This window comes from Protopterus annectens, chromosome 1.part0, assembly GCF_019279795.1.
Source record: "Protopterus annectens isolate FY-2018-M chromosome 1.part0, PAN1.0, whole genome shotgun sequence".
Classification (NCBI taxonomy): domain Eukaryota; kingdom Metazoa; phylum Chordata; order Ceratodontiformes; family Protopteridae; genus Protopterus; species Protopterus annectens.
Window position 1 is genome coordinate 1,261,587,838 of NC_056725.1, and position 25,236 is coordinate 1,261,613,073.

Below are 25,236 nucleotides of genomic sequence, written 5' to 3' on the forward strand. Positions count from 1 at the left end.
CATTTATGGGAAGGGTATGAGTTTCGTAAATCTTTTTTTTTTTTCGTGGATTAAGATGCAAATGGGTAGAGTAGCTTTGACTTGATTGAATGAAAATGATTTTAAGTGAAAGCTTTCTGAATAGATGGCCTTTAATTGGAAATAAATATATAAAATTAAGGAAAACACTTTATAATCCTGAAATTTTGAAATACCGAACCCCAAGATTATAAAGCTGAAAGCACAAAAGTTCGAAACCCCAGAAGTGCAAATTTCAAAATTCCGAAGTACGGAGATTTTGAAGTAGCGCTTCTGGTGTTGTGCTGTGTGAAGGGATAGCTGGAAGTTCAGGTATGTATTTATGTTTAAAGGTTTTGGTTAGGGGCTTTAGTGTGTGTCAGTGTGTTTGGTTACTGTGATTTGCATGTGTGAGGGGAATGTAGCTTGTATGGTGGTGTTTTTGTGTGTTTGCCTGTGTAGTGCGATCGTGGAGTTAGTATATTTAAGTAGGGGGGTGCAGGGGGCTTGCCCCCCTGCTTGCATGTAGTGTAGGCTTGAGTGTTTGTGTGTTGGGGAAGCTGTGAGTGTGTGTGTGTGTGTGTGTGTGTGTGTGTGTGTGTGTGTGTGTGTGTGTGTGTGTGTGTGTGTGTGTGTGTGTGTGTGTGTGTGTGCGTGCGTGTGATGTATGGTTAGTGTAGTGTTTGCGATTTTAAAATTCGCGCTTCTGTGATTTCGGAATTGTAAGGTTTCGGCTTTATGACCTCGAAATTCTGAAATTCGATATTTCAGGCTTTTGGGATTATAAAGTGAATCCAAAATTAAGAGCAAGTTTTACACTTATATAAACTATTGGCTGAGCTTGGTGCTTTTATTTAATTACATTTCTACATCAGTGATTGTGTTTTGGATCTACTTGTATGTATCAAAGCTTGACTTGTCAGTCACAGTATTATTGCTCCAGCTGACTGCAGCCACATGTAACACTAACAACACTACTTTGCACTGCCTTTTTTAAGTTGTTTTCTTTTTCTTGGACCCTTAATCAGAATGACTACCAGTTAATGCCAGTGCCTGTATTACATCCCTACCCCACCTTGACTGACTATCTTTTCCTCCTGGACCTGGGCTGCCAGACTAGGATCACATTTGGTGGAGCAGTTATCTGCCTGCATGAGGGAAGGGAGAAAAAAATGGAGGTATCTCAATCAGTGCTCACAGGGATTTTTTATATGTCATTATGTTCCCCTAAGTGGCAAGTGTACAGTGATACAACATCATATCCATGGGCATCACTGCCCATGATTAGTTAAAGTCAGTCTTCCCCTCAGCGCTCTCACGTGCTTGACCGTAATGCTGCTTTCCAACCTATGCTAGAGAACAGTACAGTGTTGTAAAAAACCCTTCCCTCCCACCTCGATGTAAGCAAGCTGGCAGTCAGCAGCACAAGCCTACCTCTCCAGTTCACTGCTTAAAACTTACAACAGACAACAGTACCCCAGCAGAGTTCATCCAGGCCATAGCATTCAAACCCTACTAGCTGAGTTAACTGATTATATTGCTTCGCAGTGTAATGCAGGAAAACTGATGATAGCTGTTTTCGTACACTTCTTGATTTAATCGGTCATACCTTACTCCTACAAAGGCTATCCAATTTAATTTGCTAACTTACTGTTATTGACTGTTTTCAAATTGACCTAACAAACAGCAGTCAGATAGTATGCTGGACCTTATCTGCGTCTCACGGAGCCCATATAAATGTCGATGTACCTCATGGTAGTATACCCAGCCTATTGCTTTTCATTATCTTTATTAATGATGTCTGCAACCGTATCAATTGCCTAAAATTACTACAATATACTGCTGAGACTACAATCATCTGCAGTGCTCCTGCTGTAACTGAATTCATCTCAAGCATGCAACAGCCAATTAACACACTAATAACAAGGCTCTGAGCTTCTAAACTAATATTTAATGAGAAAAAAAACAAAGCTTACGATCTTTGGCCTCAAGAACTCAAATCTACTAGTACACCTATCATCCCAAACAATGCTATAATTCAAACAATATGCAAACACCTATGTATGACAATTAATAATTCACTTTTTCAGACCACATTAGCAACACCATGCTGGATAGCCACAAAAGGCTTTGGGCCTTATGACATAAAACTCATACCTTAACTCCAGGGTGAAGAGCAGCCTTAGCTAATGCATTATTTTATTTGTTTATTTATTTATGTATGTATGTATGTATGTATTTTACCAGGGTAGTACACTGATAACAACAGACCATTTGCAGGCACAGCCCGGGTGAAAAAATACACATAGAGTAATCACAGAAGGTAGATAATCCCGTAGACAAGTAAATAATATGTTAATATTAAGAGAGTAGAAAAGCAAATGTGAATTAATTGTAGTAATAAAGACGAGAAGGTTGTGTCTAGTGGAAAAGCACAATATAGCCAGATTTTTCAAGGAATCTTTTGAGTTGTGCTTTGAATGTGAGGAAAGAGGAAAATTCTTTTAGGTTAAGGGAGAGGGATTGCCACAGTTTGTGTGAATAATGGCGGAGCAATGGTCAGTACAGTGCATTTTGGTGGAGTGAGGGAGTTAATTAAAAGTGGCTGTGGGGGTTTATTATGGAGTTTGGCTGCAAATGGTGGGCAGGCACCTGATTAAAGTAGTTTGAAAAGAAGAAATCCTAGGAATAGCTTGACTCTGTAGGAGACTGATAGCCATTTAGCTTTGGAGTGGTTTAGCTCTGGTGTTCCTGAGGAGGAAATTGGAAATGAATAAGCAGATTTTGTTTTCAGTGGAACGTAGAGTGGATTAGTTTTTTTTTTTAGAGGCCTTGGCTATGATAGGGAGCCTGTACTGAAGGTGAGCAAGGATGACTCTTTTGCCTACTCCAGCTGTAGCTTGTTTGGTTAGAAAGAGTTATATTTTCCAAGACCAGAATACAAGATCATTGCATTTTCAATGTGGCTTTTGAAGTTAAATGACTGGTCTAGCCATGGTTGTTTCTACTGGGTAGCCATTGAGATCTTCTATGTTGAGATTTTTAGGATTTTTTTTCAGTGTCTGTAAGGTTCCAAATGTCATACTTTTTGGTTTGGAGAGGTTTAGGGAGTGGAGATCAGACTGAAGATAGGTTTGAATGAGTCTATATTACCCGGTCAAATGTTTAGATTAGCGAATACCTAAATGACGACCTGGTAATATCGAAAAATTAAAACAGCAAACGGACGATTTAACCTAGGTAATGAATTCCCTCAGTTGCAAAAAAAAAAACTTAAATCAAAATGAAGTGGGGGGCTTTGCCCCCCACACTCCCCCATGTGGGGGGCTGTGCTCCCCACCCCCAACTAAATGTACCAACTTTGAGATCGCTCTACAGTGGGGAAAGGGGCGAAATTTGCATAACGACCAAGGGAATTCTTTCCCCTGTGTTAAATTGGCCGTTCGCGTTATATTGCTTTCACTTTTACCAGATCGACATTTAGGTATTCGCTAACCTAAACATTCGATCAGGTAATAGGCACCCGGTTTGAATAGATGAATGTAAGGGACTAGATCAAAGATTATCCATGTTATCTGCATAAAGAGTGATAGGAAGGTTAGAGAATCAGAGTAGTTTGCTAATAAAGATTGAAAACAATAGTGGAGCAGGTATGGATCCCCGGGGAACTCCTTTGGTAAGGGATGCCAGAGATGATAGGGGTGAGCCTGTTCTGAATCAGAAATACCTGTTTGCTAACAAATGTTGGACTCTAATGATTGTGTTGGGGCTAACTCCAATTTCTTGGAGGGAGTGAAGTAGCAGAAAGTGGTCAATAAGATTAAAAGCTTTGGTAAGATCAATGAAGAGAGGTCCTGAAAGGTTTCCTTTATTCATATTGAGAAGGAACTCCGCTGTAAGTGACTATAGTGCTGTTATTGTGCTCCGACAAGCCAAGACTCCATGCTGTTTAAGAGTGAAGAGGTGATACTATTGGATGTAAGTGGATAGTTGGTTTAGATTCGTTTTTCAAGAATTTTCCCAAGTGCAGGCAGGATGGAGATAGGGCAGAAGTGGGAGGAATTTTCTGGCTGAGGCTGTGTGTGGGAAGGGTTTTGACAAGAGTAGTTTTTCCATATGTCTGTCATTGTGTTTTTGAGCTAAGCAGAGATTTTAACATAGAGAAGAGATGTGGTAAGGAAGTCTTTGCAGACTGATATAAACCAATGGAGTAGGTTCTCTGCACCAGGGGGTTGCATCAAGGAGTATCTTTTGTAGTAGGGAATCAAGGTCTTTGTGTTTAACTTTCTTAAAATAGAAGAGAAGGATAAAATGATGAAGGCTGGATGATTTGGGGAGAGGGGGTAGAGGTTGCCATACTAGGGAGGTTGCTGAATTCCTTGAGAAAGTCAGAGGCTAAGAGTCAGCCTTGAGAGGTTTGGTTGGTGACAGGGGAAGAGGTTGGATCTATAGATCTTTGGCATTTGAAGATATTTACTTCCTGCCTGAAATGTTTAAGTTAAAGTCCTAACTGTGGCCCAGGCAGCCTGGGTTTGGTTATCTGCTGAGACATCTGAGGCACTGCAAAATGTGTGTCCCCAACCAAGGAGGAAGGAGGGGGTTCCCTATTAGAAGACCGAAGACGCATTCTTTCAATTGGTCGAACTCAAAAGCCTGAAACGGCAAAATATCAAAGTGGCTTTTAAGCGAATTCTTTCCCTGGGAAATCTTTCGCTTGGCCGCTTCTTTACCTTGCCGTTTTTGGCACTGTAGTGTGGTCTCGGATTTGGTATATTTAAGTAGGGGGGGTGGGGGTGAAGCCCCCCACTGAATGTAATGTTTCAAGTGTTTTTTGTTTTTTTTGTGTTGGAACAGCGATTTTTTTTCCGTAGGAAAGAAATCGCTGTTCTGACAGTTCGAAATTGTAAGCTTTCACTTATATAGGGTCGATTAATCACCATTCACTTTTTAAGCGTTCGGTGATCTAATATAGACCCAAGGAGGGATGTATGTCCAGGACAGATAATATGGCATGATTTCAGTGATGAGGACTGGAGAAGCAACCATACATTGCTGATGAAAATGGGCAAGGTGGCCTCCTGACACCAGCCATTTGCAGAAGTGAGGGGCAGTTCAGCACAGACACCCATTGGATGTCCCATCCTTTGAATGTTGATGGGCATGCAATGGGTAGGGGTTAAACAGAGATAACTCATAGCTATGCTATGACACTGTGCTGGGATTCCAAAGTCTACTTGATGCTGACCCCCCCCCCCCATGAAGGGATTTTGAGGGAGTCAAAGTAGAAGTATAGGTCGACCCAGTGAACAAGGAGAAACACCAGGGTCAACTAATGATCAGCAGTATAGTGCAATATGTGTGCCAAATTTTTGTCTCATTTTCTTATTGTATGTCTTTGGCCAAGGGATGTCTAGCCCTTCTCCCTCAGGTGAACCTGTTTTTAATTGTTCTGGCAAGTGTAAAACAAATTGCCATGACAGAATGAAAAAGACTAAAAAGTTTGTCCTGAGGAATTCCACAGGCAGAGAGCTGAGGCCTTAGTGATATCAGTGATGCACACCCTTGCCCACCTTCCATCACCAGCATGTGATCTTTCTATTTTTATGACAGTTTGACTGCCTGTGCCACTCTGGAAGCTGACAATAGGGTAGGAGTCTGACAGCCTCTTCAGGCCTTAACATAAATTTTTGCTGAGTCATTTACTAATACCAGTTCCTGGGTATCCACAGATCTCCAGTATATAAGTACATACCACTAAGGAATGCTCTCCCTACCTTGATATCTCCATCCATTTTTTTTACCCAAGTGCACAATACTTTGCCAAGGGGGCAATGAATATGGCACTCTTTCAAAAAGAATAAGCCAGTGTCCTTATAAAGTGTGAGACAAATCCCCATTCAAGAAGTACCTGCCCCCTCCAGCACCTGTCTTGACCATAGCCCTTTCTTTTTATACTAGCTTAAAGAGTATGTCTAAGCAGCATGTCCGAGGAAACATTGTCCAGCATCATAACTAGGAGAGCCTTTGTCTTCTAGTACATCATCTCCTACTAAGCAAATTTTCTCTGCAGTGGTCATCTGACTCGGACAATGAGGAAAAAGAGGATTTTGCTTAATCCATTCAGCTATATTCTCCACTAGGATATGTGGAGATGGAGAGACACTTTATTTGGATTCTTTCTTTAAAGACTTGTTCTTTTCAATGACTCTGTTTAATTTGAGAGCATTTTTAATGTGGTTGGCAAAAGATTTTTTAGATACATGCAAAAGGTATTTAGAATTGCTGGGCAATGAGAAGCCTAAACCCACAGCCATTCCTTTGGTTTGTGAAATATTTGAAGATACCTTTAATAATGCCCAACTGGAAACTGACTCATAGCCTCTGGCTCCCAAGAGACCAGATAGGTTTTGCAATGTTGATGAAAATTTCAAATACTTATGTAAAAAAGCTGTTGCAGATCCTTTGGTAATTTCACTGGAACCGGTGCCAATTAAAAACTCTTTTCCAAATGATAAAGACAAGTCACAACCCTGACAGGTTTGGGAGAAAGTATATGTATAATTCATCTAGGGGAATAATGATGTTAAATCTCCAAACCAATATGCTTCAATATTTGGCTAATATTCTTAGAAGACTCTCTACTGAAATGTCGGCACTGAAATGCTGACTGCCAACACACCAAAAAAAAAAAAGATTGAAACTGGAAGATAAGAGCAAATCTGAGGCATTGCTGTTCACTTGTAAACTTCTTTTTTACAGGGAGGGAATTCCCCATACATACTGAACTTTTATGTACTAACTGCAAGATTGCCATGCCTTGGAGAAAAGGGAATATTCTGAGAAATGGCCATCTTAGACTTATTGTATGTAAGTCCATTTTTTTCAGCCATTCAGTCTCTGTATTTCGGGACTCACTCTACTGGGTCCTGTCCTTTCAAATGGTTACCTTCTTAGCCAAATGTAAGACATAATAGAGGAGATAGCCAAGATTAAAACATGAAGCAAAGATTTCTTGGACTGCCCGCCACTATCACAGTCAGTAAGCAGTTAAATGTGTTAGTGGTCCTATAAATGTCTGTATTAATTGTCAGCATCTGGTACAGTGATTAAAAAGGTGTGCATAGACTAGGATATACAGCCTTTGCCAGATGATGTCAGAGGGAAGCTCCATGATGCTCCTTTGGGCAAAGATCATTACTTTGGCCTTCCCTCACAGAAGGTGCTTAAAAGACTGGAAGAAAGACCATACATATAGGAAAACAGCTGTTGCACTCTCCTTTTCCTAAATATAGCACACGTTTTATTTCAGATCAGTGCTCTTTTACATGTAGCAGTCATTACCAAGATTTTCTGTTCCTCTGCCCAGCCTAAAACATTTAGAATGGGGTTTATAGTATATTAACGGATGTTTAGGTTGTCGAGCACCTAAACATTGACCCGTAAACTTCAGAAGCTACAAACCACGAGCGGCCAATTACATTACTTTTTTTTATAATGTAAAAAATGTGCTTGGCCAGCGGAAAACAAAACATCATTTCAAGCCCTAATCAAATGAGGGGCTTCACCCCCACACCCCCAGATATACCAACTTCGAGAAAGCTCTACATTGGGGAAAAGGGCAAATTCCCGATGACGGACAAGCAAATTTTTTCCCTGTAAAAAAATTGATGTAATTGGCCGTTCGCCCTTTGTAGCTTTTGACGTTAAGGGGTCGACGTTTAGGTCTTCAGCAAACTAAATCTTTGTTGATATAATGTAGACCCTTTAGAATGCTGTCATGACCCACTAAAAATAATCAGCATCAGTTTTTGTCAGTACATAGTAGTAAGACCACTACAGAATGTCATGTATAAGACATGCATACATTTTTCAGTAGGAACAGTTTGCATAGCAGTAAAACTACATATAAGTTGTATATTTTTATTTTAGTGAGAGCAATGGGTCTACTTTGCTTGGCAGAGTCTGTTGATTATAGGAGTTACTTTACTGTAGCAAAAGACCCTTTAGAATGCTGTCATGACCCACTAAAAATAATCAGCATCAGTTTTTGTCAGTACATAGTAGTAAGACTACTACAGAATGTCATGTATAAGACATGCATACATTTTTCAGTAGGAACAGTTTGCATAGCAGTAAAACTACATATAAGTTGTATATTTTTTATTTTAGTGAGAGCAATGGGTCTACTTTGCTTGGCAGAGTCTGTTGATTATAGGAGTTACTTTACTGTAGCAAAAGTGAACATCGCCCTCAAAAGATGTCTTTTTCTGTCAGTGGGTGGTTTTATTTTCTTTTGATTTTGTCAACTGCGGCAAAGTACTGATCCCATTGGATCTGTTTCAATCTCAGCCTGAGGGACTGTTACTAACAGTTAAGTTTCAAAAAATGGGATGTGCAGCTTGCTTAGACTAGGCATTCCATTTTCTATGGATAGATTTACAACTGAAAATGAGACTGAATTGGCTGTGTTGGCAAAGGTATAGACAGTGCAGTTGGCATGATTAGGAAATCAGTAAGTGTAGAAAAACGACCAATAACCAAGAAAAAAATCCAAAACAGCCTAGAAGAAGGCAGGAAACACACCAGCAAAGGTTCCACTGTTTAATTCCACCAAGTAAGACACGAACATATAAAAACTGCAGATTAACGCTCTTGACAAAATTGCGTTTTCGTCTCCAATGACAAAGACTTCATCAGATAATGCCTTTTGTTATCAGCAGTGAACATACACATTAAGGTCCTTTTTGCCTTCAGCACATCGAGGTCCTTCTTGACTTCAGCTTTAATGGCACAATACGGGAGCTCACAACATCAGGGACTGAAGCTGCTTAGAGAAAAAGCAGCTTTCTCTAAGCAGCTTCAGTCCCTGATGTTGTGAGCTCCCGTATTGTGCCATTAAAGCTGAAGTCAAGAAGGACCTCGATGTGCTGAAGGCAAAAAGGACCTTAATGTGTATGTTCACTGCTGATAACAAAAGGCATTATCTGATGAAGTCTTTGTCATTGGAGACGAAAACGCAATTTTGTCAAGAGCGTTAATCTGCAGTTTTTATATGTTCGTGTCTTACTTGGTGGAATTAAACAGTGGAACCTTTGCTGGTGTGTTTCCTGCCTTCTTCTAGGCTGTTTTGGATGATTAGGAAATGCTATAGAACAGTAGAATAAAAGAGGTGATCTCCAATGTTAAGGCATGGCACTGTGTTATTCGTCTTCAAGCACTTGTAATAAAAACAAAATGGCATGATGTACTCATCAGCATTATGAAAATGATGAGCTTTGTTAAATATTAAAGCCAGACCCTAGACAATTGAATGCACAGTTACAGCTTTATATTTTGAAGTTTTTACATGGAAATGAGACATGACACATTTCTGCTTCATTCAGAAGTATGCTGGCACAGCTGTGAAAAAATGTGAAGCAGACATTTGAAATTATGGAAATGCCCCGGAATTTTCTTTTGCTGCTGGTCTTTAAGACTCAGTACGAGTAGGAAGGGCATTTAATGCAAAGACCTCATAGTTTGGTTATTACAAGCAGTAATCAGTTAGTAAATGCATTTCAGAGAAAGCTGTATTTTTGGACAGCACCTCTTGACAGTGGAGTGAAGGATATGTTTTATCTGTTGTCAGTCAGACTTTTTGAATAGTGCTGGCACTAATTTTAATCCCGCAAACCAAACACGGTCACCCACTTATCAATATTACATGCGATTTTTTTAGTTCCTAAACTACAAATTAAAAGCAATGGCTAGATCTGTGACCCACTCACTGTGGCATTTTCATAGCCTTTGCACCTAGAATATTTTGCCATGGTAGTAGTTTGTACTGGAGTTCTTCCATGCAGCCAGACTGCATTGTGGTATTGAACAGGCAAGGCTGGTGGTATTCATGCACTGTTTGTACAGAGGTGATGCAGGTCTGGCAGTACACCGTAGAACAGGATATTACTCTGATAGCCTTATACGTTCAATGAAAAGTGAATAAGCCAGTGGACTTTGAGTTGTTTCAAAATGTTCATATTGAGGATAATTATGCCACTGCCATTGGTTATTTCATGTGTTCAGTTTTACTGCTTGTAGTTTGATTCCAAGACTCAGGAGGACCCGTTTGACATTTTGGTGCATCAGGACCTGACCTTGTGTGTACCAGGCATTTTTTGTCTTCCTTCTGTTCCAGTTTTTGCTGCTTTGAATTCTTTCCAGCAGTCACCTTCCATGGAATGGGTCAGAATCATATATAACAGATACATGCATTTATTAACCAATCCTACAAAAAGCCTTTTAAATGCCCCACACACACCATCTCTGTACAGCCTACCCATCAAATTTCTGCAGATGAAGATGGATGCATTTTTTTCCCCTTTTTTTCTTTTTTCCTCCACTTTCTGGGTTGGCTGACAGGTGTGTGGAGGTTAGACTGGGGAAAGAAGCAGTTAAGCACACCCTCCTTTGTCTGTCACATGTTGTCATGACGTGTGTTGGCCAGAGGTGTGCACACCTTTGTGCTTGAGAGCTAAAGAGATTTCTGACATTTGCCAAGCTGAGTTTATCAGAATAGGAAATCCCAGTTGTTGTGCATTGTACAAGGTCTTCTCACTGATAATGTGAAATGGTAAGTACATAACTTATTTTTCCAGTTATGATACTGCAAAGTGATGAGGTTTCTTGATCTGAAACTGCTTCTTCATTGTTCTGGCCTCACAAGTAAGTGTGTAGCCTGCTTGCTAATATACTTATACTCATTCAATTTGAAGCATTATTTTTTAATTTTCATTCCTGAAATGTCATTACAAAAATAAATGCCTGCCCTGTGTCTCCATTATCCTTGCTTTGTTTTGATATGGCAAAACGTTTCCTACATACAAGAGTTTACATATTTAAATTTCAGTGCATAGTTCTTGATTGCTTAGAAAATGTTTCATGTAGTAATAGCTGTTTAAAATTATTGTATTTCAGGTTCTCTACAGAATTTATTCTTTCTGAGCCCTCAGATGGCTGGAATGGGAAGTTTGGAAGAATTTCATTGCAGCTTTTGTCTGAAATTTTAACCAGGCCGCCTGGAGAGTTCAAACCATTTATTTGCATCTGTGGTCCAAGACCTTTTACTGAAGAAGGAGTCAGGTAATACTTTTAGGTGCACTTTGCTTGTATTTACATAGTTATAACACAGTATGTCAGACTAGAAACTGACACTGATTTAATTTCCCAGAACAGTGTTGATCTGTCTTAAAATAACAGTACATCAGCTGTATTTGTTGGAAAAGCTTTCCTCTGACTTCATTATTTTATGTTTATACAACCACATTATCTGTACTACATTTTCTTTGCTTTCTTTTTCTTTTTTCTGGAGACTGAACAGTGAAGGAGAAGTGACACAGTTAAAAATAATTTAATTGCCTTCACCCATTTCTGACTTCTTATTACTCTCCTCCACCATGCTCCCCCCTCCTCCTCCTCTTGATCTCCCTCTGTCTCCTCCATCCTTAACCTTATCACTTGTCCATCCATCCTTCTTCTCCCACTTTTCTCCTTATCCCTTCCATCCAAACCTTCATTGAACATTGTAATTAATACTGGTGCAGAGGAATAACGTTCTGAGCTGTTAATGAGCTGCTTCCAATGCCCAGAGTGCAGGGTTTGATTCCTTTCACTTTCATTTATCTACTCTGTGACTCTTAGCAAGTAATTTAACCACACAGTGCTCTCGGGTTGCCTCTGAAAAAGAACAGTTGTGTATTGGTTTATCCAGTTAACACATAAGTAAGACAAAAACTAATATGTAATGACTAACCAGCAATGTAAAGTACTTCTTCTTCTTTCGGCATTTTCCCGGTTAGGGGTCGCCACACTGGATCACCTGTCCTCTCATGATTGGCAGAGGAGTTTTACGGTGTCGGGTTGCCAGCCCGGCACCCACCCTTCCACAGAAGGCACACACACGCACACATTCCTAGGCCAAGTTAGAGTGTCCAATCCATCTACAGCATGTCTTTGGGATGTGGGAGGAAATCGGAGCACAGGGAGGAAACCCATGTGACCACAGGGAGGACAGGCAGACTCCACACAGAAGGCACCCCAGCCAAGGATTAAACCGAAGATCCTCTTGCTGTGAGGCGGCAACGCTAACTGCTGCACCACCGTGGCCGCCCAGCAATGTAAAGTACTAATTGTGCAGTTTGTTTGCAGTCTGTAACAGTGCTTTTTTGCATTACATGAACCTGAATTTAATTTGCTTTGGTGATCACCTTTGCTCAGCTTCAGAATGGTCCATGTGGATCAGTGTTCTTCCCCAGTTAACAGAGTGATAAATAATTAAATACGTACATGCATAAAACAGTATACAATTTTATTTGGACGCATCTGACTCAGTTAAGCTCACAAGTAAAACCCTCTACTACCAAAAGGCAGCATGGCATCCAAGAGTAAGTAATAATGCTTAAGGGCCAACTTTACTGACATTGGTGTCATGATCAGTAAAAACGTATCCTCCTCTGTCTTAAAGATTTTTATCTGCTGACCATGTGAAGTGACTGCATACCTTACAGTTTACACATTTATTGTATACAGTACATTTATTTTACTGTTTTTCTTTAGTACAGATTTCTTTTAAAGAGTGCCTGACAGTTGATGCTGGAGATTAATGTATGAGCTGTTAACAGGATGTTCTTCGTGTTTCACTGTTGCAGTCATTACATTTGGGTAATCTGCTGGCAGGTTGCCCTCAGTCGGTCTGAATAACAAAGTCTTGGGTCCTGCGTCGGTTGCTGTCTCCTCTTCCATGACGTCAGGTCTTTAGGAGTATAAAACATGCAGCCGACGCCATTTTAATCAGTCTTTCTTGCCGAGCGGTGCCCGAAGCAGAAGCAGTTCGCAAGTGCCGGTCGGCTGACTCCTGAAATTTTCGTTTTCGAGTTTCAGAACCGAAGTCTTCAAGCTAAAGCTAAGTACCCTGTTGGGGAAACTTTTTCTTGCTCCTTACCGATGTCAGTAAAAGTTAATAATTGCCTTACTTGTGGGAAGCAAATACCTCATAAGGATTTTCATTTGTACTGTATTCCTTGCCTAGGCCCTGATCACAACGTGGCTTGTTGTTGGTTTTGTGCTAAATTTAACCAACGCACTATTGAGCGTTGGTATATCTTTGCTTCTAAATATTTTGGTTCAAGATTTAATTATCCTGAAATGTCATCAGTTAGCAATCTGACTACCGGAGTTCACAAAAAACACAAGGAAAAAGACAGAGATAGACCATTGAGGTCCAAAACTGGTGACGAAGCTTTTCTTAAGCCAGTCGCCAGTTCGCTGGTACTCAGTGAGGCACTTTCGCAGCCCCTGATACCTGCTAACTTTGAGTCGTAGGCATCTACTGAGACCCATTCAGAGTCCGGTATTCCGCAAGATTCGCAAAGTATTGAACCCTCGGATGTCTCTCCCTTGGATGGGTCTGGAGCCGCTGAGCAGGCACCGGCTTCTGAGGGTGTTTTCAGGCCTCAACATTTCTATAGTAAACCGACGCCATCATCAAAAACAAGATCAAAACCAACTTCTATGTCTAAAAAACCGACACTTGAGCCACGTGCTCAGGCCCCTATGCCTAAAAAACAAATGATCAAAATGGCTGAGGATTTAATTACCTTGATCAGGGGTTCCCAACCCCCCCACCCCCACCCCCACCCCCACTAACAGGCCTAGGCAAGGCACTGATTATGAATCTTCAGATCAGGTTTCCATTTCTTCTGATTCCCACCTTATGAGGACTCTGATGCAGAAGAATCCATCCCATCTGCATCTCCTCCTAAGGATTACTCTTTTGGAGAGACTTTGCATACTTTAAGGGAACATTTTCACTAGAAGAGTCAGGACTTCTCAGAATCAAAAAATAGGCTTAGGGATTTTCTTCTTCCTCAGCATAGGCCTTTGGCAATACCTCCTGTATTAGACATTGTTGATGTGTTCTCAGAATCGAGCATGGCTCCTGATTCCCTGCCTCTGGCTCCTAGTAAGCCAGATTCCTGACTCCAACAAATTTCTTTTCAAAAATCCTGCTGCTCATCCTGAGACAATTTCTCAGGGTCTCAAGGGTGTTAAGGCTTCTACAGCCAAAAATCCTACCCCTTCTGATAGAGATTCCAGGGCGCTGGATAGATGGGGTAAGAAGGTTTATACGTCTGCAACCTTGGCAATCAGGGCTTTAAACTGCCAGTTTCATATGCTTAAATATCAACAGCATGTTATGGGCTTACTGAAACAGAAAATGATGTTGATTTCTGATTGTGTGGAAAATAAAGAGTTGCAGGATTTATTGCAATCAGCAGAACAAGTTGGAAAGCATACTTTGCAATGTGGTTTTGATTCCTTGGAGGCCTCTTGCAGGGCCGCCGTAACTGGATCTGTGATAAGAAGGCATGCCTGGCTCAAGAAGCAAAATCTGCCTGATCATGTTAAAGCTAAATTGTTGGATGCCCCTTTACAGCATGATAGTCTGTTTGGTAATAAGGCAGAAGAGGTTTTAAAGAAAATGGAAGACAAAGCTAAATTTATGCAAACTGTAAAAGAGTTCTTGCAAGTGCAGCCACCATGGTTCAGTAGGCATTGGCCTACTAAGAACTGGTCCTTTCCTGTGTCCAACAGAGCCACTCAGGGCAAACCCAGGTGCTCCAAAGGCTGCAAATATCAGTCACAGGGATCTTACAGGTCAAAGCAATCGGGTGCCTCCACCTCCAAATCTGGAGGTAACAAAGCACAACCCTACAGTAAGCAGTCTCAATAACTTTCCTGTACCATCTCCAAGCACTTATCTTTTGGCAGCCCCCTTGGGGGGAAAACTAGCACTTCATGCCCAAAATTGGCAGTTAATTACGCAAGACAAATGGGTATTAAACATAGTATCCCAGGGGTACAGATTTCATTTCCACCCTTTGCCAATTCCAAGCGGATGGCCAGATCTGCCACCAAACCAGTGGGCAGAGGCCCAGAAACAAGTCATGTCCCTCGTGGATATGAGAGCTATTCAACCGGTACCAGAAAAGGAAAAAGGACAAGGATTTTATTCAAGACTTTTCCTGATACCCAGAAAAGACAAATCATGGCGTCCAGTTCTGGACTTATCAATTCTGAACATGTTCCTGGACATTCCAAAATTCAAAATGCTGACTTTACAACAGCTACTGCCTATGCTAGGTAAGAATGCCTGGTTGGTAACTTGAGACTTAAAATAGGCATACCTGCATATTCCAATAAGGGAATCTTGCAGAAGATACCTCCTCTTCAAAGCAGGCTTTTTGCATTACCAATTCTCTGCACTGCCCTTTGGCTTATCTACTACACCCAGGGTTTTACAAAGTGCCTGGCACCAGTGATTGCATTCTGCAGACAAAGAAACATTCAAATTTATCCTTATCTGGACAATTGTCTCATTCAGGCAGAGGACAAGGACACTCTTCTTCAACATCTGGCATTTGTAAAAAGGCTTCTAGCATGCCTAGGGTACACCGTAAATGAAAAGAAGTCACAACTGGTACCCTCACAAATAATTACATTACTGGGTGCAAGCTTGAATACAACTACCCAGATGGCTTACCTCACGCCAGACAAACAAATGCAATTGACAACATACTTCAAACAAATGGCAACAAAAACCCAGCTGTCTGCAAGACAAATTCTGCAGACTTTGGGGTTCATGGAATCCTGCATTCTACTAATTCCATATGTGAGACTGCATATGAGGAAACATCAGGGGTACCTAAAAAGCTTATGGAGTCAACATTGTCACAGCCTGGAATCAATGATTCCTTTCATTCCCTGCCTGCAACAGGAGTTTCTTTGGTGGGCAGAGACATGTCACCAAAACGAGGGACTGTCATTTACTCTACCTCCTGCCACTCAAACCCTAACTACAGATGCATCAGACTATGCTTGGGGGTCCCACCTGGCAGGGAGATGCATTTAGGACAAATGGAGCCCAAACCAAATGCATCTACATATCAACCAGAAAGAAATGTTAGCTGTTCAGAATGCTCTGACAGCCTTCAAGGACTTACTTCATCCAGGACAACTACTGATAAAGACGGACAACACCACAGTTATGTGGTACATAAACAAGCAGGGGGGGGGTACCCACTCCTACCCCCTTTGCAGACTATCCATGGCCTTGTGGAACACAGCCTTGATTTACCAAATACATCTTCAAGCTCAATTCCTGCCAGGAAAGCAAAATACTCTGGCAGATGACCTAAGCAGAAATCATATGGACCCACACGAATGGAAACTGGATCCACAAATCTTCAGCATGTTAACACAAAAGTGGGGAAGCCCAGACATAGATCTATTTGCCTCTCCCCAAAACTATCAGTTGGACAAATTCTGCACAAGAGCTCATCACAAAAAAGCATGGAAAGTGGATGCTCTATCCTTCAGCTGGAAAAACCTATGGATGCTCTATCCTTCAGATGGAAAAACCTATCAGTCTATGTCTTTCCCCCTCTTCCTCTACTCTCCAAGATCTTACTAAAAGTCAGACAGGAAAAACCAAAAATTATTCTAATTGCTCCAGACTGGCCACGCCAACACTGGTACCCACTTCTAAGGAATATGTCACACCTTCCTCCGTTGTACCTGCCTCAAACACCTCACCTGTTGTCTCAGCAGAACTATCAAATTCTGCACACTGAGCTCCAAACTCTGAATCTTGCAGCATGGCTAATCAACTAATTTTACCAAACACATCTCTCAGTAAACCTGTGATGGATGTCATTTTGGAAGCCAAAAGGCCTAGTACTAGAAAATCTTATGCTGTTAAATGGAAGAGATTTAGGAATAGACATAGCAAAGCCCAATATTCCTCAGATTTTACAATACTTAACTGAGGTGCTTGACAAGGGCCTATCTTTTTCTTCAATAAAAATCCATGCCTCTGCCATTTCAGCTCATTACAACACAGAGCCTCCCCTCTTTTCTCACCCCCTGCTAAAACAGTACCTCAGAGGGGCCAAAAATTTAAGGCCTCCCAGGAGAGCGCCTACTCCTGCATGGGACCTCAATTTTGTGCTGGAAAAACTCACCCTTCCTCCTTTTGAACCAGCAGCTACTGTGGATATAAAATTTCTTTCTTGGAAGACAACTTTTCTTTTGACAGTCACTTCAGCTAGAAGGGTTTCAGAACTACAGGCTCTCATGGCAGTGGAGCCTTTCATTATTTTTTACCCTGACAGGGTGGCCCTCAGGACCAATCCTTCTTTTATGCCTAAGGTGGTATCCAGTGTGGCTCTTACTCAGGCCATTCACCTGCCAACATTCTTCCCAAATCCACAGAACAAGGGGGAGCGGATTCTGCATTCATTGGATGTACACAGACAACTAAGATTCTACTTAAACAGGACAAAATCTCCAAGAAAGTCTGAGCAACTACTCGTGGCATTTGCTGCAAGATCAGAGGGGAAGGCTATATCAAGGCAGACTATTTCTAAATGGATAAGCCATTGCATTCATTTCTGCTACTTGCACCATGGTAAACCTGGGCCCAAGGGGATCAGATCCCATTCCACCAGGGCTACCTCTACTTCAGCAGCTTTTCTCAGAGGGGTTCCTACCAGAGACATTCTAGAAGCTGCTACTTGGAGCTCAGTTCATACATTCACAAAACATTATCATTTACCTCCCTTTTCTAAATCCAGGGCAGGCTTTGCCACTGCAGTCCTGCAGGGTCTTATAGCTGCTCCTAATGCTGTTTAGTTCCATCCTCCCATCCATAGCTTTGGGATTCTACCCAAATGTAATGACTGCAACAGTGAAACATGAAGAACATAGTATAGATGTGTGCACTTACCATAAATGTAGATGTTCGAGTGTATTCACTGTTGCAGTCTGGATTACCCTCCCGCCAAGCCCCCTTTCTATACCATTTCTTTCCTTCACTATACTCAAAAGCCTTTGTGGTGTATTTGCTTTTAGTTGAAGGTAAATTTTATGTTTCTAAAGTGCATTTATATATTTACAGTTTTATATATATTTGGTAGCGTTGTCGCCTCACAGTTAGACATTGCCCTTTCGATCCTCAGTTAGAGCGTCTTCTGTGTGGCAACATGCGTGAACAGGCGTTACTTCATTGAAGGCTGTGCGTTAGGCCCGGCAAGTCAGTACATAAAACTCTACTGCCAATCATTAGCCGACCGGAGTTCCGCTGTGGCGACCCCTAACCGGGAAAAAGCCAAAAGACACAAACAAATATATATTTTTTTTGCTCCCCATTTGGGGGGGCACCTGACATCTGGGGCAAGAAAAACTGATTAAAATGGCGTCGGCTGCATGTTTTATATCCCTGACGACCTGATGTTATGGAAGAGGAGACAGCAACAGATGCAGGACCCAAGACTTTGTTATTCAGGCCAACTGAGGGCAACCTGCCAGCAGATCACCTAAATGTAATGACTGCAGCAGTGAATACACTCGAACATCTACATTTATGGTAAGTGTACACAACTGTACTTTGCTTTCTCTGCTTCAGGGTGTGATTCCTTAAGCCTTAATTTGCCCGAGTGACTCTGAGCAAGTTACTTGACCAGACAGCTCTCTTGGGCTGAGTATAAGTAATGTCCTTGGCAATCAGTGCTGTACTCTGGACAACAAATGCAAACAAACAAATAAAAGACATACATCTAGACTGGATAACAGATAATTGATGAAGTCCAGTTATGAAATGTTCCTTATGTATCTTGTGTGCCTGGGATAGCTGAGCATAGGAGGCAGTGTTCACTAGCTCAAAACAGAATTTAAACTGCTTTTTTAGCAACTACAACTGCCACTCTGCTCAGCTTCTAGCTTGCATTGTGAACTTGGAATGCACACCTTGAAGTAATGTTCTTATGCAGTTCAATTAATGCATTTTCTTGCTGCTACCATTATTGAAATTACCAGTCTGTTTTTGTACAGTTTGAGAATATTTTAGTCATTGTCAGAAAGGCCATTGGCAGATCCATATGGGAATATGTAGCCCTTATGTTTAAATGAAACTAAGCAGAAATGAGATGATGCTTTTAGTTAATTTCATTTTCCTAGCCTCTTTGCTAAGATCCATAAAGTCTTTGGTTTCATGCATTTCATTGAATCAGATATCTTATTATGTAGAGATTCTTTCATACTTCTGCTCATCTGTTTATTTTATGTGGAGTAGATGGAATGAGCTGACATAGTCTCTTTGAACAGCAACTTGGCCAAAAGCCAGTACCTGTTATTTGTCCAAACACATTACTGCCGAGTACTCCTCCAGGCGTTTTTGCAGTTACCTCCTACTGACACCTCTAGGCGTTAAATATTGCTTGTTCATATTTGCATTAATAATTCCAAAACAGTCTACATACAAGGTATTGGGAGATTTCTTCTTGAAGCATACATAATGGCAAACACAACTGTATTGATACTTAATCTCTATCTAATGCAGTTAAACAGATATTGGATTTTATTTGTATACTATTTCTGTTGTAATAATTTTCATATTTCTGTAAATATCTTAAGCATTCAAGTAATGCAGACCGAACTTCGTAGCCTTATATGAAAGCTCACAGCTGTATGAAAAAAATCCTGCAGTATGTGTCTTTCTTGAATGGTTATTGAAATATCATAAGCTGTTTATAGAATATTACAAAGTTAATACTCACTGCCTTTAATTTGGCTTGTAAAATCCAGTTTAAAGCATAAAATTGAATGAATGTCAGCAATGTAAAGATTAATTTATTCTGAATAGTTTGCCATTTCAAGTTTTCTAGTAACACTTGTGGTTCTAGAGATATGAATATTTGTTTGAACTGTAAGGTGATAACTTCATTCTTTAAAGGCTCAAGCCACACCCACTGGGAGTTAAAAGTACACATTCAAAAGAGCTTTACTGGAGGGGTACACATCAGTGCTAAGGACAAATAGCTGCTCACCTGCTTATGAATACTGCATTATCTTACAGTCTTATTTTGAGGGTGTCAGTTAAAGCAGATCCAGATCATGGTGCTTGTCCCTAAAATGGGCATCAGTATTTAGTATTTTATTTTCAGCTGTCCTAACTGGTGTTATGCACTTTCTCCATCTTTTGGAGGAGCTTAGGTGGGATATGGGGTTAATGTTATCAAGCCTTAGAAAAAGTGACCTTCTTATGCTGGCCTCGTATACAGAAAAAAAGAGCAGTCAGGATGAAAGTCGAAATAGTACAAATTAATTTGAAGGGGTGGGCTACCTTGGTTTTCTCTCAGAATATTTCCATTGAAGTCTGTTCTGATTTCCTTAGTGAAGTCATAAGATCACTAGGAACATTGTCATTTGTTCATAAGCAACTCAGAAGGACTTTCTTCACAAGTATTAAGATGGTAAAGATCATAACTTAAGGCTGTGCATGTATTTACTTATTTACTTACTTGTGTACTTATGTATATGAATGCAGTTCTGAAGTGAGAAAACCCAGTTAGAAGACCCAGTTTTACTGGAATCCTGGGAAGAAAAATCTCCAGTAATGAGTAGAAACATAACAGATATTTATCAAACTGCCCAGTCCTATCGAATACTGTCTTCTAGTGAGTAGCTCAGCGTGAACTCAGATCCCATGCTGTCATGCCAAAACAACGACTACATTCTGTGAATCTCTATGCATGTATATTTTGAAACAATCTAGAAGAAGCTTCCTTATAAATTAATATACAGTAACAGATCTATTTACAAAAATGATACTGAAGCGACATCTACAATGGCAAGTGCAGAAAAGAGGGGATGTCTTGTACTTATTACAAAAAATCATGATGTAACATTAGAGGTATGACTAATACCCAAGAACAGCCTGACTACATAATCGGTATATCCTAGATATTCACTATTGGGCTGCATTATGTAATAGCAGTAATAACAAGTATAACAGAAAAGAAGTCTAATACATAGTGCAGACCGACAAGTTTAATCTTGATGTTTGTAAAAGAAAAGTAAAAAATATGGATGAGTTAAATGAGTTTGTACACATTTGGCCACTATAAAGCCGGTTGTATAATTAAGCTATCACATTATATAACGTAATAAACTGTAGAATGTTTGTTACATTGGGCAGTATTGGACAAGGGATAAGGTGGTCATTGGATTACATAATCCCACAATTGCAGTTCCAGTATCACTTAAAAGATTTTTGCAATCTTAAAAGCTTGCTTCTCCATGAGATACCTTAGTTTATAAGGAAGCTTTTTCTAGATTGTTTCAACATATGGAAGACATAGAGATTCACAGAATGTGTTTCTTGTTTTGGCATGACAACATGGGATCTGAGTTCATGTTGAGCTTCTTACTAGAAGACAACGTTTGATAGGACTGGGCAGTTTGTTCACGAGTTCACAGTCTGGAATTAATAGAAATACTTGTCACATTAGTTAGAGTAATGACTGAGTCACGGATGCAGCAGTTCAGTTTTGCATTTTTGCACTGATTTATTTATTTATATTTGTATTTTTTTTACAGGGGTAGTGCATTGATCAATATTGACCAATTACAGCCTTAGCCCGGGTGAAATACAAAACATTTCACAAACAAAAAGTACAGAACTGTAAACAACAACAGAGTACTTCAGTCTAAATACATAAAACAACTGTGTATATACATTCTGGTGAGCAAGCTCAGTGCACTGTACAGTCAAGCAGAGTGTAGTGTGCAATATATACTGTAGATGTTGTACATGTCATTTACAAAGATGGTAAACAAGAGCAGCCCAGCACTGACCCCTGTGAATCAGCTATTTTTACCAGTAAAGAAGAGAGATTGCTGCATTCCATGTGACTGATATATGTTGTTTAGGTAGTTAGTAAACCATTTTGGGGCACCTGCAGTGAGACTAAGGATAACTAAGATCTTAGTACATTTTGCATGGTATATCAAGTCATATGCTTTAGACAGATTTAGGTAGAGTGAATTAACAATTAGTTTTACTTTGCTGTAGCTGATTATAGATATATTATACAATGACCCCCCATTAATATTCCAAAACGTGCACGCTGATTGGCCAGCGTGCCCATTGTAAATCCCACAATATACCAACAGAAAACGGTCCAGTCACCCGGACTTTTTTCCATTGGTATAAAGTGCTCAAAACATTTTTTTTAACAAATAAAAAAAAAGAAAAAACGGAGCAACGCAGACTTTCTTTTTTCCATTGCTTTTGTTTCAAAACATTGATGTACTGGGTATGCATGGGGCGCAAGTCCATTACGCATGCTCAGTACATCAAAACAAGGAAGCAGTGTACCACAGCCAGCAGAAGAACAGTAATGCGCCGTTGTACAAAGACATTATTGAAGAAAAGTAAGTATTTTTTTTCTTAAATAATGTCATTATATAATAGCAATAACCGATTCCGTGGTTGTGGTATATTGAAGATTTACCCACGGTTGGCTTTATTTAATCATTCGGGCTTCGCCCTCATGATTAAACTGCACCAACCGTGGGTAAATCTTCAATATACCATACCATGTCATCGGTTATTACTTAATTACATGACATCTGGAAGAACTGTATCATTTTCAAGTCACAGACCAAACCCATGTTAAGTATTTGAGATGAGACTTTAATATATTCTGTGCTTTTGTAGCTAGCAGCAAACAAATTTCTTGAAATTTTTGATAAGACAGACAATAGGGCAGTGGAGTATTATTTAGTGCAGCGCTGACAGCATACTTCTCAACTTCTTTGAGGACAAATTCTGGATAAAGCCAAAAATAATGAGGGGAGACAAAGGGTCAGAATCAGAGACAATTTTTAAATAGCATTCTAATTCACTTAAAAGTTAAGACAACAAATTTTGTATCAACATGCATTTTCTGAATATTCTGAATCGGAGTGGGATGTTGGCATAATGGTTAAGGTGTTTATCTTACAGACACAAGGTACATGGTTTGATTCTCACATGGGGTAATTTGCTAGGCTTAAAATGGCCCACAAAGGCATTCAGCCTAGTACTAATCTATAAACCTATAAGTACGAAATTCTAATGTCTAGCACTACTGACTGACTGTAGTCCTCTGTGATTTACCATGAAATCAGAACTTCTCTGTGAGACAGGACAAAATATGATAAAAATCAGTGACATTTTCCACAATTCTGGAGAGTTGAGAGATATGGATGAGAGATCGCTTTTGTGGTTGTGGTGGGAGAAAACCTTTGTTTTGTTCTACATTTAGGAGTTGTTAGCAGGTCTATTTTCACTACCTGGACACATTTTCATTTGTTGGATAGGTAGTGATGAGCAAATAACTGGATTTATAAATTTTCTTAATACTACCACATTTATGAAGTTTACTTACCAACCCCACTCTGATCTAGTCATTTTTTAGATGTACAGATTTGGAAAGACTATGACAACAAATGTTTTCAGTCTGTTATTTACAGGAAACCTAATTTTTCCAACCACTACTTACATTTTAACAGTTTTCATCCCACATTTTGTAAGAAAATTATATTTAAGGGACAACTGGTTCATGCAGCCAGAATGTGCTGTACCTTGGATATTTATAAAAAGAAATGTGAATTTATTTTAAATATGTTTTTTGGAGAGGAGAATCCCACATAATTTTCTAACCAACATTCATGAAAAATTTTGAAGGGTTGGGGGTCTAGAAATCTTCCTTTATTGGGTTCGACTTCAAATACTGTTTATACTTCCCTTTCAACCAATACTGCTTCAGTTGTTATTAACAATTTTTCTAATTCTTTAATTGTCAAATTTAATTCAGACTTCAAGTCTATTACATCCTAAAAGCCAATGAACAGGTTTTCAGCATCTTAGGAGAAGAATGCAAAATTGTGTTTGACAGGAAGAAATGTAAAAAAGTTTATTTGAATATGTACCCCCCCCCCGGCCTGTCGGATTGTGTAAGGGTACCCACAAATGGGTGTACTTCCTGTCTATTTATTTTAGAACAGGAGTTTATTATTTTAGACAACTATTGTAAGTCCAAAATTAGGATGGTTTATGGTAATTGCCTTACCAGGGGGTGGTTTACATTGCTAGTTGTTCAACTTGCTTGTGTTTTTATGTTGGCAAAAACTGAAAGACAACTTAAGAGAAGAATTTACAAACATACTTATGATATTTCAAGGCATAATAAAAAAAAACAGTTCCCTTTACAAACATTCCATTACTTGCCAACATTTTTGCACATTTTTACTGGAATTTTGGAAATTATCCCTTGGAATGAACAAGGGGAATCCTGGGAAACACATTTGGAGCATAGGTAACTATTCTGGAAAATTAAGCTCAATACTTCCATTTCCCCTGGTATTAATGATCATATTTCCATTACACCTACCTTAAAATTGAGGTCTTTTTTTTTTTGCAGACACAAACACATTTATTTTACATTCTGTTTTTTCTTATTGTATTACCACCATTCTACATGTTTATGATTTTACTTCTTTGGGATTTTAATGCATGTTGCTTTGTACATGACTTTTGTATGTAGTTACCTATGAATTTTAGATATGCAGTCCATATTTCCTAGTGGATTGTCACATTACTGTAATCCATTTTATGTAAACTGATATTTCTTGTTGGGTAACTGTTCTGAAAAAGTCCTGTTTGCATTTAGGGATGAAAGAACTTAACCTACAATTGATTGTGTTTTTGTTCAATAAAGCCTCAGATACACTATTATTTCACTATCTTCGGGGTTTTTTTCCATACCTTTTGCTATATTTTTCAACTGTTTACATCTGGGTACACTATATGTGCCATTCTTTTTTGAGTTGTTTTTTATTCTGCTGCACAGACATACTTTCTTTTTTCACTTCTAAATGTAATAACTATCATATTATCTTGTATAATATTAAATCATGTTATGTAACCATTTTAAACCCTCTTGTTACATAACAAGGCTGATTACTTAAAAAATCTATAATATTGCATTCAAATACAAGATGTTCTTCGTGTTTCACTGTTGCAGTCATCACATTTGGGTTATCTGCTTGCAGTAGCCCTCAGTCGGCCTGATTAACAAAGGCTTGGGTCCTACATCAGTTGCTGTCTCCTCTTCCGTGATGTCCAGTCGTCAGGGGTATAAAACATGCAACCAATGTAATTACATCACTCTTTCTTGCCGTGCGGTGCCCGAAGCAGAAGCAGTTTGCAAGTGCCGGTTGGCTGACTCCTGAAATTTCCGTTTTCGAGTTTCAGAACCAAAGTCTTCAACTAAAAGCTAAGTACCCCATTGGGGAAACTTTTTCTTGCTCTAAACCAGC

The 25,236-nt window shown here is 39.7% G+C and overlaps 1 protein-coding gene across 1 annotated transcript in view; it reads left to right on the forward strand.

The window, feature by feature from the left end:
* LOC122797320 (cytochrome b5 reductase 4) overlaps nucleotides 1-25,236 on the forward strand; it is a 1,879,111-nt gene that overhangs the window by 1,809,667 nt on the left and 44,208 nt on the right. Inside the window, exon 13 of the mRNA XM_044066139.1 lies at nucleotides 10,951-11,115. Coding sequence (XP_043922074.1) covers nucleotides 10,951-11,115 — 165 coding nt within the window. The remainder of the gene's footprint in view (nucleotides 1-10,950; nucleotides 11,116-25,236) is intronic.